The sequence below is a fragment of the Episyrphus balteatus genome, chromosome 4 (genome assembly GCF_945859705.1).
Source record: "Episyrphus balteatus chromosome 4, idEpiBalt1.1, whole genome shotgun sequence".
NCBI lineage: Eukaryota > Metazoa > Arthropoda > Insecta > Diptera > Syrphidae > Episyrphus > Episyrphus balteatus.
Window position 1 is genome coordinate 10012112 of NC_079137.1, and position 12733 is coordinate 10024844.

General features: G+C 31.2%; 1 protein-coding gene across 1 annotated transcript; it reads left to right on the plus strand.

The window, feature by feature from the left end:
* Positions 1–6892: 6892 nt before the first annotated feature.
* Positions 6893–8955, plus strand: LOC129919923 (uncharacterized). The gene has a single exon (XM_056001031.1). It carries the CDS (start codon positions 7155–7157, stop codon positions 8931–8933), a length of 1779 nt encoding a protein of 592 aa, XP_055857006.1. The 5' UTR covers positions 6893–7154; the 3' UTR covers positions 8934–8955.
* The last annotated feature ends 3778 nt before the right edge of the window (positions 8956–12733 follow it).

The window sequence follows — 12733 nt, forward strand, 5'->3', positions numbered from 1 at the left end:
TTTCTAGACTAAAAATTTCTTATATTTGCACAAAATTTATAAGTATGTATAAAGTTTAAGACCCTACAAAAATGATATCGGCTTGTTAGCAGAAATTCACGAACTGTCGCTTTCTCATTGTCCCTCTTTTATATAATTTGGCATTAAAACTCTCTACAGGAAGTTGTTGATTTCTTTGCCAAACTTCATAAAATTTTACTAGCCACTTCCCAGGTCTTAATTGATGATATCATAAAATTTTACATAACCATTCAGCTAAAGTCAATTGAATGTATTTTTATGAGTCAAAGAAAAAACCAATACGGTACACATGTCTTTTTTTTTTTTTTTTTTTTCGTAAAACCAATCTTTTTCGACCTCGCCGCCAAGCTATATACCTACTAACAATCTATCTCTAATGAGAGGAGTTTCAAGGAAGTTCCTCTCATTCAGCAGAGCAGACCTGCCTTTTGCCATGTGCCGTGTGTGTCCATTGTTCTGCATCATTTCAGATTGCGTCTCTCTCTCTCTTTAAACATTGAAACGACCAAACATAACAAAAAAAATAATCAAAACACCAAAATAATTTTGCACGCTCCATTGAAGAAGAAATGATTTATCTATTTTCGAGCTTCATCGTCATATCCAAACAGAATGCTACAGCCAAACCCTTCTAAAAAACCAAACCAATGCACCTGTTTCCAATTCAATCCAAAGACTTTGCCAGTTTATAAGATCCAAATATTGCAGCAATATTGCTCTCTGGATTCTCCTTATAACAAAGGTTAGTTAGTCCATTTAATCTAGTTCTTCCTGATGGTGTCTCCCTCTGGTGTGTGTTTGGTTAAGCTGCTCTTCAAACAATTGAACATTTTCTTGCTATTTTTTTTTTTTTATTTCTTTGAAATACTTGTGAGGAAAAATCAGGTCTCTTGGGGCCGAAATAATAAATGTTAATCCATAAATCTTTAACCAGCTCGGCCGCGGCGGTACAAGTATAAGCCTCCGCAGAAAGGATATGAAAAGACATCATGAGTAGAATTGGACTAGATAGACCAATGTTAAGTAAAAAGATAAAAAAAAAATATAGAAAAACCACGAGATGAAAAATAAATGTGCATAATTATACTTTTGGTTTGGGCCTTGAGTATGTTAGAACCTCTAAACAAACTGCGAAGAATATAGGTTTGGGTAGCTTAGCCTTAGCTTGGGCTTCTTCTTCTTGTTCTTACCGGTTGGTATTATTTATGGATATGCCAGAGATAGCAAGATCGAATTTCTTCAAGTCTAGTTTCTATCTTTTCTCTCTGTTATTGTCCGATATCTTTGGGTGAGATTAAATCTGCACTTGGATAAGATAGATATTATCCGTTTCGTCTGTCCGTCGTCGTTGCGGTCGTCTAAAGCCAGCCCTGCCCTTGTATATGTGTTGTCATAAACATAACATTCAGTTTGGATTTTAATTATACATGCCACCCATGTTGGTGGGGGTTTTTACTCTTTCTGGCTGTGGAATATAAGCAAAAGCAGTAGCCACTATAGGAGTTGCAATTTCAATTTGGTGGCAGCTACTGTTGCATTGGGGAATTGACAATTTGACAGTACTTCGACTACCTGTGCACTGTTATTGGCGAATTGATTTGTAACTTTGTATTTTTCTCGTTGCTACTGGGTTGATCTGTGAGGAGGGGAAAAAGAGTGTGCAGAAAGATTTTGCTCAGTGTGGGATTTGAAATTATATATGAGATTGAGTTTGGGAAGATGTGTACGATCTCAGAAGTGGGATATAGATTATTTTTTAGTAGCAGAGGACTTACAATGTTGCATGAAGTTTATTGACATTTTGTGGGATTAAGGTTTATTTAAATGGCAAAATGATTCTTTGTTCTTTTAAAATTGTCTATGGGTCTCAACTTATTGAATTAAGACACATTTTCGGTGTAAGGTCTAAAGTACGAAAAGGGTCCATTCAAATAAATAATCAAACTTTATGAATTTTAAAAGCCTTAACAAAAATTAAAAATAAACATGAAACAGTTTTTTTTTACTATTTTTCATATGCATTGAAATAAATTGCTTCCTTGAACAATAAAATTCGGGACCCCTATGTCTTATATCAGATTTTCATTGATACGTATAAGAAGGACCCTTAATATTTTGATATTGTCAAAATACAAATATGAAATACTTTCTACAAAAATTGAAACTACAAAATTAAAGACCCTAAACAATTTTTGTAAATGATTTTCTGTTTTCCATACATTTTGTAAGGTCAATTTGTAGGTACTTACGATAAATATCATTTAAAATATTATTGGTGATAAAAAAGAAATTAAAAAAGTGTAAGACCCCACAAACCAAGATTTCTGTAATTATTTGTTCTATTTATAAATTAAGGTACCTATAAAAATCAAAATTTAAAAAAATTTACCTTACTTTAATTTTTAATATTATTTAAATGACACAAAATTTCATCTATTCGCACAGAACTTAGAAGTGTACAATGTAAGACCATAAAAAAAGTTTAAACATTTACATATTACAAAAGGTCCTAACTGAAATAAATTTAACAAAATCTAAGACTACAAAAATTGTTAAAATAAGGCATTGTTTATGATATTCTATATGGTTTAAGTCAGTTTTTCACTATTTACAAAAAAAATAAGAAGATACAAATAGTTTGAGACCTCAAGAAGAAAATCTAGACTTATGCCCTCAGTTTTTAATATTTGTTAAGGTTTCCTTTTTTATAGTTCTTAATTGTCAAAATGAATATAGGAAATCAAGTAAAAAATTTAAACATTATAACTTTTGCCACTGTCTAAGACCTTGACGGCTTTTGAAACTCTTTCGTTTGGGTCAAAATTAATTTTGGTTCATTTGTTTTGTTGATTGTTTTTAACAAAATCAAGTAAATATAAAAATCTTTTAATCTATTGTTTAATTTTTTAGGGGTCCTAAATTTGGCTAAATTCTAAATTGGATAATTCTAATTCTAATTCTAAAGTGGATAAAAAAAGCGTTTTAAACAGTAAAATTTTTTTAGAGGTCTTAGTTTTCCTTAGGTTGTTTTTACTATACAAAATGATCTTCAGTTCTTCTTAACTTTAGAAATATAAATTAATACTATCAAATTCCAAATACCTACTGGAGAAAACACCAGAGGTCATAAAATTCTGTGAGGATCACTTTTCTCTTATACTAACCCCAAAGTAAGAGTTTTTTTTTTACCTAAAAATATCATTTTCATTTGTAGTTTTCTCTTTTTTTTTGTATTTAAATATCATTTTGATTTATTAATGAAAAACTATGAAAGAAGAACAAGAAAAAAAGATCTACAACATCAAATTTCGAAGGAAAAAGCGAAACCAAATATGATGCAAGCATTATTTACAAATTAATTGTTACTGCAACAAAGCACCTACATGTTTTTTTTTTCAAAACAAAAAGAAAACTGCAAGCAGAATGAAAAAAGACAAAAAAAAATAATGATTTCATTTAATATAATCGCTGGAGGAAGATTATTTTTTTTTTTTTGTAGAAAAAATATAAAAAAAAAAAATTCCAAAACATAATTAGAGCAGAAATTCTGACGTCGTCGTCATCATCGTTGTCTATCGTTGCAACAATATGCCTTCTGCAACGGGTGCTTGTAGTACCTACCGCCACCGCAAAACTATACGCCATCGAATCGCGCAGTGTGCCAGTGTGGTATGAATTTCTCCTCCAGATTTCGTTATGTGTAGTCATCGTCATTGTTGTTGTTGTTTTAGTATTTTATTTTTTTTTTCTGAATTTCCACCTGTTTTAAAGCTTCAATATTGTAAGCGTTACCGTCAGGGCATGACAGGTGCTGCACGGCCTGTCGTGTTAACAGAGCAACTCATCAATGAAGTGAGAGCACGAATTCAGCCCACCAGAAAGTCCATCGTCTTCATCGTCATAGTCTTTTGTAGTTTTAGAAGTTCCATAAGTCCCCTATAGTAGTTTCCATCATCCAGTATTTTTGCTCATCCACAACTACTGAAGCTGAGGTTGGTTGATCTCGAGAAATGCAACCCAAAAGGTGGGTGGTTCGTCAGCAGAGTCGTTGTGGTATTCAATTTCGGTGGCATGCGAGCGAGCTAGTGCATATTTCTCTATAACTCTTCAACTCTTTTCGGTTTGGTCTTGTGAGTCTTCCGTGACCGCGTGATATATTGCATTGCAATAGTCAAAACAAATAGTCGTTACAGGTCTGCTGTGTGTGTGTGTATAACAACCATCTGGGTCTGTTTTTAAACTCGAAACCCAACTACAACGGACGACCGACGATGAACGAATCATAAGTCGAGGAGAAAAAATGATTAACAAATGCAACTTTCTGCGCTGCGTTTCAGCCGCACCTCCTTTGGCCTAATGTTTCATGTTTTATACCAACCAGACTATCAGAGGTGAAGTAAAACCATTTTGACTCTTAAATTGCATATAGCAAAATGAAATTTATCTAAGAAATTCATCACTCGAAATGAAAATCGTCATGAAATTGGAGATGAATTGTTGCATGCAGGGGCTAATCGGTGAGCTTTGGAGACCTACCACCATGCTGATGATATTTGAGGATGGTGATGGCAATTTTGGGAGAGAGTGAGATTAAATTGGATTTGAATGAAAATGAAATTTAAGCTCAAAAGTTTAAGCCATTTTTTTGAGGTCTTAAACCAAAAATTTCACTCTCATTATTGCAACTATTAAAAGCTTACCAAACTTATAAGAATGAATATCTACCAATAAAATGCAAGAAACTTAACATTCAATTTTGTAGGGTCTTAAATTTTCAAAATTGGGATTTTTCATAATACTTGCGAAAAGATGGACCCACATAATGTGTATTATGTTGGAGCCATTGTCCATCATAATTACCAAAGTATAGAGGGGTATTTGATTTTAAATACTTTGGGGTCCTAAATTGCTTCAGGTTTATTAAGACGATAAAACTATTCGATTTAAGTTGTAATATTTAACAATACAGAACTTGGAAAACTTCTACATTATGTAGTTTGACTAACTCGTACATTTATGGTCTTAAGTTTAAAATTTTGTCACAGTTCAAACTATTAAAATTATTACAAAATTTAACATACAATTTAAGACAAGAGCAATTGAACCAGGAAAAAAACTAAGTCTAACGAATTTATAGGGGTCTTAAATATTATACTTCTATAGTTAAATTGAAACCAAAGACCCTAGCAATTTTTTGGGGTGTTCGATTTTTTTGAAGATTTTACTTAGACAACAACAGACAACATTACAAATTCTGCAAGTTTATACTTAAAGGGTCTTAAAGTATAACCTTCCAGTCTATGTTGAAATTAATGAGAATTTGGCATAAGCAAAATGAATTTACAGACTCGCAGGCGTATGTATCTAAACTTTTAGTTTTAGAGATTTTCAAAAAAACCTTTTAAATTTTTTTTTGGGGTCTTAAATTTCGTAATCCTTACTTTGATAAAAAAAAACTTTACCTTAAAGATTTTTCGGGGAAATTAATTATAATAAGTTTTAAGTACCATAGAGATTATGGCAATCCGGGGTCTAAAATTTTTTAGTCTTTGTTTTTGTAAAAAAAAGGGAAATATATACTTAGCTATAAGAAGTAGATTATGGACCTTATCAAGTCAAATGTGAAGGCATAAAACTCAAAGTTTGTAAGGTCCAAAATTTTGATTTAACTTCTGATATTTCTATTAATTTTATTGGGGTCTTAAATTTTGTTTAACATTATTTTGATTCTATAAATGTTATGTAAAAATCCAAAAGCTTGCAATTAAGAACAGAAATTTTAGTTTATATTATCTTGAGGTCTTAAAGTGAAAATTAACTCAATTTATTTTTCAAATATATAAATCCTAAGGGTCATGTTAAATTTAATAAATCAAAGACATAAAACTTGCATTTTCTTGTGGTTCGTATAATATTTAAGTAATGCATTTTTTGGGGTCTCAAAATAAAAATAAAAAATAAAAATGGAAACGCTTTGTTCCTTAGGGTCAGTAATTTTTTGTTTACCGTACCGATCCCAAGCTGCACCATCTCTAAAAAAAATTGTATGACTCTATCAATTTCATAGTCAAATATACTTTAAAGATTAAGGTGTCATCAACGACACGGTAACTGATGTAATTATCATTAATTATCATTGTCGTCTGGATAGAGGTGTCATAGGTTGACATTTGTTTTTCTTTTTTCTAAACAAACATAAACATTTATTATGAATGGACAGACAACCAAGCAAAGAGTCAACACCACTATGTAGTATCCATCTTCTTGTAGACAATGACCTCAGAAGTCATCGCGACTATATAGCAAGTCATTGCCACAATGATGCCTCAATGGACATTTTGAAGAGTGTTTGTCACGCACAATGACAAAATAATTATATTTTTCACTCTTGACGATAGAGGTAGGAGTTGCGTTGGCATGGTAGGTAGTTGAGGTACATGTTGTCTGACATGCCCCCGGAAGAAAGTCAAACATAAAAAGAAGACTCGCAGCCATGGTCATCAATCAAAATTATGTAGTTGTCTTTTTTTTTTTGAGAAAAAAAAAGAGTAAAAATATTTGTGACAAGACGCAGTCAAGTGGACACTCTTTGGATACACTACAGTTTTAGAGATATGTAAAAAGTGATGAGTTAACGGTGTCGTTAAAAATTATAACTGTTGATGAATTTTTTTTTTTTTTGTAAGAGCTAACTTGGATACGTAGAAGTTAAAATTAGATTCTTTAAAAGAAACATGCTGCAGAGTGGGATGAATGTTAGGAAGTTTTAACAGAAAGTCCAAATTATTATGATGGCAAACTATTTTGATAGAAATTACAAACAATATTGAAAGAATGTTAGAAAACTGGAACGATAGCAAAATACATTACAAAAGCTGTCCATAAGACTTAATTATTTTTAATAGCCTTTTAACCTTGACCTCAGAAAAATAAGCCCCACCGTTTTATAAAAGCAACATACAGACACGCCCTGCTGAATGCACATAATTTCAATTCCATTAAACGATTGCATATCACTTTGCCAATAATAAGGAGTTTCACACTAAAAATCATCAAATCCATTAAAAGGAATCAGTGACTCAAATAGTAATTATTGGGAATGGTCAGGTCAGTCCAAACCAAACGTCCCAACGATGAAATCAAATGTCCTCAGTTTTGTTATTTTGTCAGCAGTTTTCGTTGCTGAATTATCAAAAACAGAAGCTGAATTCAACACCAAGTTCGTGAGCCTTGTTAAGAATCTAAATAAAGCTGAAAAATTTGATAGCATTTTTATTTACAAGTTTGCTGAATACGAATTCTTCAATGATTTTAATGACAAACTTATTCGAAATATTTCAAATTCCCTTAGAATTCCAGTAATTCTGTCAACTGAGGATACATCATTTTACTTGAAAGGAAAATTCAATGAAAATCTGCTAACAATAGTTCAATTTGAAGAATATGATTTATTTCTTCAACGACTTGTTGAACATCTACAACATATTCGTTTCTGTAAAATCATTTTTGTACTCAAGAATTCTGCAAGAAATGGTTGGAAACAATTGGAGAAATTGTTCGACTTTTGTTGGAAGAATAAAATGATCAATGTTTTGGCAATTTTTCAAGATTTCGGGACTTCTTCGACATACTACATTTACAATCACTTTGGAAATTTCAATATCGAAGAACTCAAATGGAACGAAAACGATTTACAAATTTTTCCAGATCGAATGAGAAATCTTCAAGGTGTTAAGTTGCCAATTCTTTTTGGAGCAGCAGAACCAGGAGTGATAATTTCAGAAAACTCTAAAGGAAATACGCTAATTGGTGGTTTCTTGGGACATCTCGTCAGTACATTTGCAAGCAAGCATAACGCGAAATTTGATATTTCGAACGTAAACACTTCAATTTTTTACAACAATATTAGAAAACATGTTTTGGATGAATTAATTGAGATAGCAGGATCTCAAACGATGGACTCAGAAGTATCAATTGAATGGTTTTCATATCCTTTTGCTACGTTCGATTGGGGTATAATGCTTCCTGTAGAGCCAAACATCCCTGTTAACAAGGTTTATGGCAATATTATTCATTGGGAAGCCTGTTTAATATTAATTTTGATATTCTTCTTGCTTTCTGTGTTACTTTCAGCTTCTGGAAAGGCCTCAAAATCGATAAGTACCTTCAAATTAAATATTGATTGTTTTCGTGGAATGCTTGGACAGTCCTTTCCTGAAACACCAACAGCCTCATTCAGTACAAAAATCAACTACTCGTTGATCTTTTTGTTGGGAATCATGATGGTAACTTCATACGATGCATTTCTTCAGTCCTTTATGACTCAACCATCAAGGGAAAAGGTTATAAAATCGTTTGATGATTTGCAGAATTCTGGTTTAAAAATACTATTAACTAAGGATGAAATCGGAACTTATTTAAAATTGAAACCTAAATTCATGAAAAAGTATTCAAACTTATTTCAAGTTGAAAACAAACCCATGACTAAGAATAAATTACGAGATACTTTGAATACCAAATACGCTTTTACGGTAGCAAGAATAACTTGGATGACTTATAAAAATCAGCAGGATTTTTCCAATCAACACCTGTTTCGATGGTCTGAAGAATTGTGCCTTTTTAAGAATAAACTATCAGCAATGTTTATAAATGAAAATTCAATTTTTAAAAGAATTTTAAACTTGCATATCTTGGAAACACAATCAAGTGGATTATTTGATTTTTGGGTGAAGAGGACTTTTTATGAGTTACTTGCTGATGGAAAAATTCAGAAGTCAAATATTGGATTTGATTTAAAATTACACCAGTTTAAAGTTAACGATTTGAAGTGGATTTGGATAGTGATGGGTTTGATGTTGATGGTCGCTACTTTGTGTTTTGTTGGAGAAATTTGTATTTTTAAATGTTTATGACAAAATAAATGATGAAAATGGACAAATTTAACACCATTTTAATGTTATAATTGTTTTAGAAGCTGGTATTTCGATGCCTCTTCATCGCTGTCATTATTAAATATTGGCTTTAGGTAATATTATTTTCGAGAAAAATTACTTGGATTCATCTAGAATATCAATAATTTTCAATAGCGCTGAATGATGCTGAATAACTTGAACTGGTGTTGAAAAATAACTATTATAAGAGTAGAAGAAAAAGTTTTATTTGATACCCCTCCCACTACCCTTCATAACGTTTACATGTTGCTTTTTAATAAAAATATAGCAATTAAGAAAACAGATTTGCATGAATTGTTTATCGCTTTGCTTTGTTAGTAATGATAAGTTCAAATCCATTAAAAGGTTTTAACGACTCAAATAGTAATCAATAATGGTCAGTTCATATGAAAGACCATTTCCAGTTGTCTAATTTGCCCTCTGGAAAAAAGAAGTGAAATTAAATTCCTCGCCATGAATTACAATATCATCAGATTTATTACTTTTTCAGCAATTTTCTTAGCTGAATTATCAAAAACAGACGCTGAATTAAATACAAAGTTCCTGAGTTTTGTTAAAAATCTAAATGATGTTGAAAAATTTGAAAGCGTTTTTCTTTACACATTTTCTAAAGACATTTTCTTTAACGATTTAAATAATAAACTTATTCAAAACATTTTAAATTCCCTTAGAATTCCAGTAATTTTGTCAACGGAGGTTACATCAATTTACTTGAAAGGAAAATTCAATGAAAATCTGCTAACAATAGTTCAATTCGAAGAAAATGATATATTTCTTCAACAACTTGTGAAACATCTTCACCATATTCGGTTCTGTAAAACCATTTTTGTACTCAAGAATTCTTCAAGAAATGGCTGGAAACAATTGGAGAAATTGTTCGACTTCTGTTGGAAGAATAAAATGATCAATGTTGTGGCGGTATTTCAGGATTTCTGGTCTTCTTCGACTTACTACAGTTACACTAATTTCGGAAATTTTAAAATTGAAGAATTCATTTATCGTAAGACCAATACAAATCTTTTTCCCAATCGAATGCAGAATCTTCAGGGTTCTAGATTACCAATTCTTTTCGGAGGAGCAGAAAGTGCAGTGATATTATCAAAAAATTCTTACGGTGAAACATTATTTGGTGGCCAAGCAGGACATATTGTCAGTACTTTTGCTAAAAAACACAACGCCAGATTGGATATTTCTAATGTCAACACTTCAATTTCACCTAATGCCATTCAATACCTCGTTTTAAAGGAAATTATTGAGATATCTGGTTTAAGCACGATGCATTCGGCAATATCAACTGAATGGTTCTCATATCCAATTTTTGTGTTTGATTTTGGTATTATGCTTCCTGTAGAACCAAACATTCCTATTTACAAAGTTTTTGGATATATTTTTCATTGGGAAGCTTTTGTAATATTAATTATGATATTTATTCTGCTGTCTGTATTGCTTGCAGGCTCTGCAAAAGTTTCGGGATCAACTTGTTCTTTCTTCTTTAACATTGATTGTTTTCGTGGAATATTAGGCCAGTCATTTTCTGAAGCACCAAAAGCCTCAATTGGTACCAACATCATCTATTTGCTGATATTTTTACTGGGAATAATGATAGTTACTTCATACGATGCATTCCTTCAATCATTCATGACCCAACCACCAAAGGGAAAAGTTATAAGATCGTTTGATGAGCTGCAGTCATCTGGGTTAAAAATACTTGTACCTAGTTACGAATTTGAAAATTTCGTCCAAATGAAACCTAATTTCATGAAAAAATATTCAGCCTTATTTCAAGTCGAACCCAATTTTAAGAATGTGAAAAAACAACGAAATAAACTGAATACAAAATACGCTTACACAGTAACAAGAACTGGATGGATGAGTTATAAAAATCAGCAAGATTTCTTCAATCAACATCTATTTCGTTGGTCTGAAGAATTGTGCTTCTTTAGAAATATACTATCAGCTATATTAATAAATGAAAACTCAATTTACAAGAAGATTTTGAACTTGCATATTTTGAAAACACAATCAAGTGGATTGTTTGAATTTTGGACAAAGAGATCTTTTTATGAATCACTTGCTGCTGGAAAAGTTCAGAGATTAAATTTTGAGCTCGATTTGAGTTTGAAACCATTGAAAGTTTTTGACCTGAAATTTATTTGGATATTGATTGGTTTGATGTTGATAATGGCTACTTTGTGTTTTATTGGAGAAATTTGTATTTTCAAATTAAAGTATGGCTTAGGTTTTCTTAAAAATATGTAAATAAGTGTAATTACTATTAAGAGGTTGGGGATTAACTGAATAAATAAAACTTAATTTAAACTTTATGAAAAGAATTATTTAATTTTCCTTGTCATTCTGCTTAATTTTAGTCACGAAATTTTAGTCACATATGCTGAATGATGCTGAATAAAATCTTTCAGTTTCATGTGCTGAATTTCAAAATATGTTTCTGAATAATAACCATTCAGCAATATATTTATTTATTTTTTTCCAGAATATCATAAAACGACACTTTTATGGTAGTCGTTAACAAAAATTAACTGTGTTTTCACAATTTGGTAGCTGAAAATCATAAATAAGTGCTGACGAGCTGCATGTGAAGCCTAGTTGGCTTATTTGCTAAACTAGAATAGAAATAATGCTGCATGGAATGCAGCTGAATGTCAGCTGAATGTCAGCTGAATATTATAAAACAATGCTTAATTGTATTTAATAGCACTGAATATTGCTAGATTTTTATTGAGAAGGCTCACTTTTCGTTTTTGAAAATTGAAAGTCTCAACATCTTTAATTAGTTTTGAATAGTTTGTAAAAGTAAAAGCTGAATAGCTAATGGTTAATAGTTTTTGGTTAAACTTGGTTTGATATACTTTTTTCACTAGCTTAGAATCTTTTAGTTTCATTTTCTGTGGTATGTATCTTAATTTTATTGCTGAATAGCAAATAACTATGCTTAAAAATATTTTATATATTTTACCCAGAATATCATAAAACAACGCTGAATTGAATTAAGTTGCTGTTGTTGAAGCTTTGTTTGATGAATCTTTTAAACCAGCGTACAAACTTTTTGTCTCATGTGCTGAGCTTCCTTGACTGTTGCTGAATAGCAGTGTATTTTTTCTATTTTTTAGGCAGATTATAATAAAACAACGCTGAATATTGATCACTTCTCATTTATTTTTGATAAGTTTACAATTTATTAATTTTGTATGCTAAATAAAGCTGAATTGCACTTATTGATACTGAACTTTAAATTATAATAAAAAGTTACAAAATGTTACAAAAATTCACTGCCTGGGGTATTTTAGGTATATAAAATTCCTGTTGTTGTCTACTAACATACATTACATAGTTATTGATTTTGATGGTTTTTAATATTTTAGGATTTCTTTAAATAAAAGTGCTGAATTACTGAATTTGTGAAGAATATTTAACAGCTGTGACAAAAATAGCTGAGTAAAACGTAACTTTTAGCTGAATAACAAAATCATTGATTAAAAATGTACCTACCCAATTTTTTAAGACTACAAATATTGAAAACCGAATTTTGCATCACCTATTTCCTGCGGAACTATTTTAAGTCCATGCATTTTCTTTTTTATCCAAGCCATCGATTTTATTTCATGCACAGCAGACAATTTGAAAAACCTCATGTAATCGTCACGTAATCGTCACTTAAAGTCGTTAACAACTAGCGGCTGTGACAATTCATGTGATATAATATAAGCTAAGCCCCAACACACAACCTTTTAGTTGCATGC

Bases quoted from the DNA above. Each gene is read 5' to 3' on its own strand.
- LOC129919923 (XM_056001031.1), top strand. From the start codon at position 7,155: ATGAAATCAAATGTCCTCAGTTTTGTTATTTTGTCAGCAGTTTTCGTT.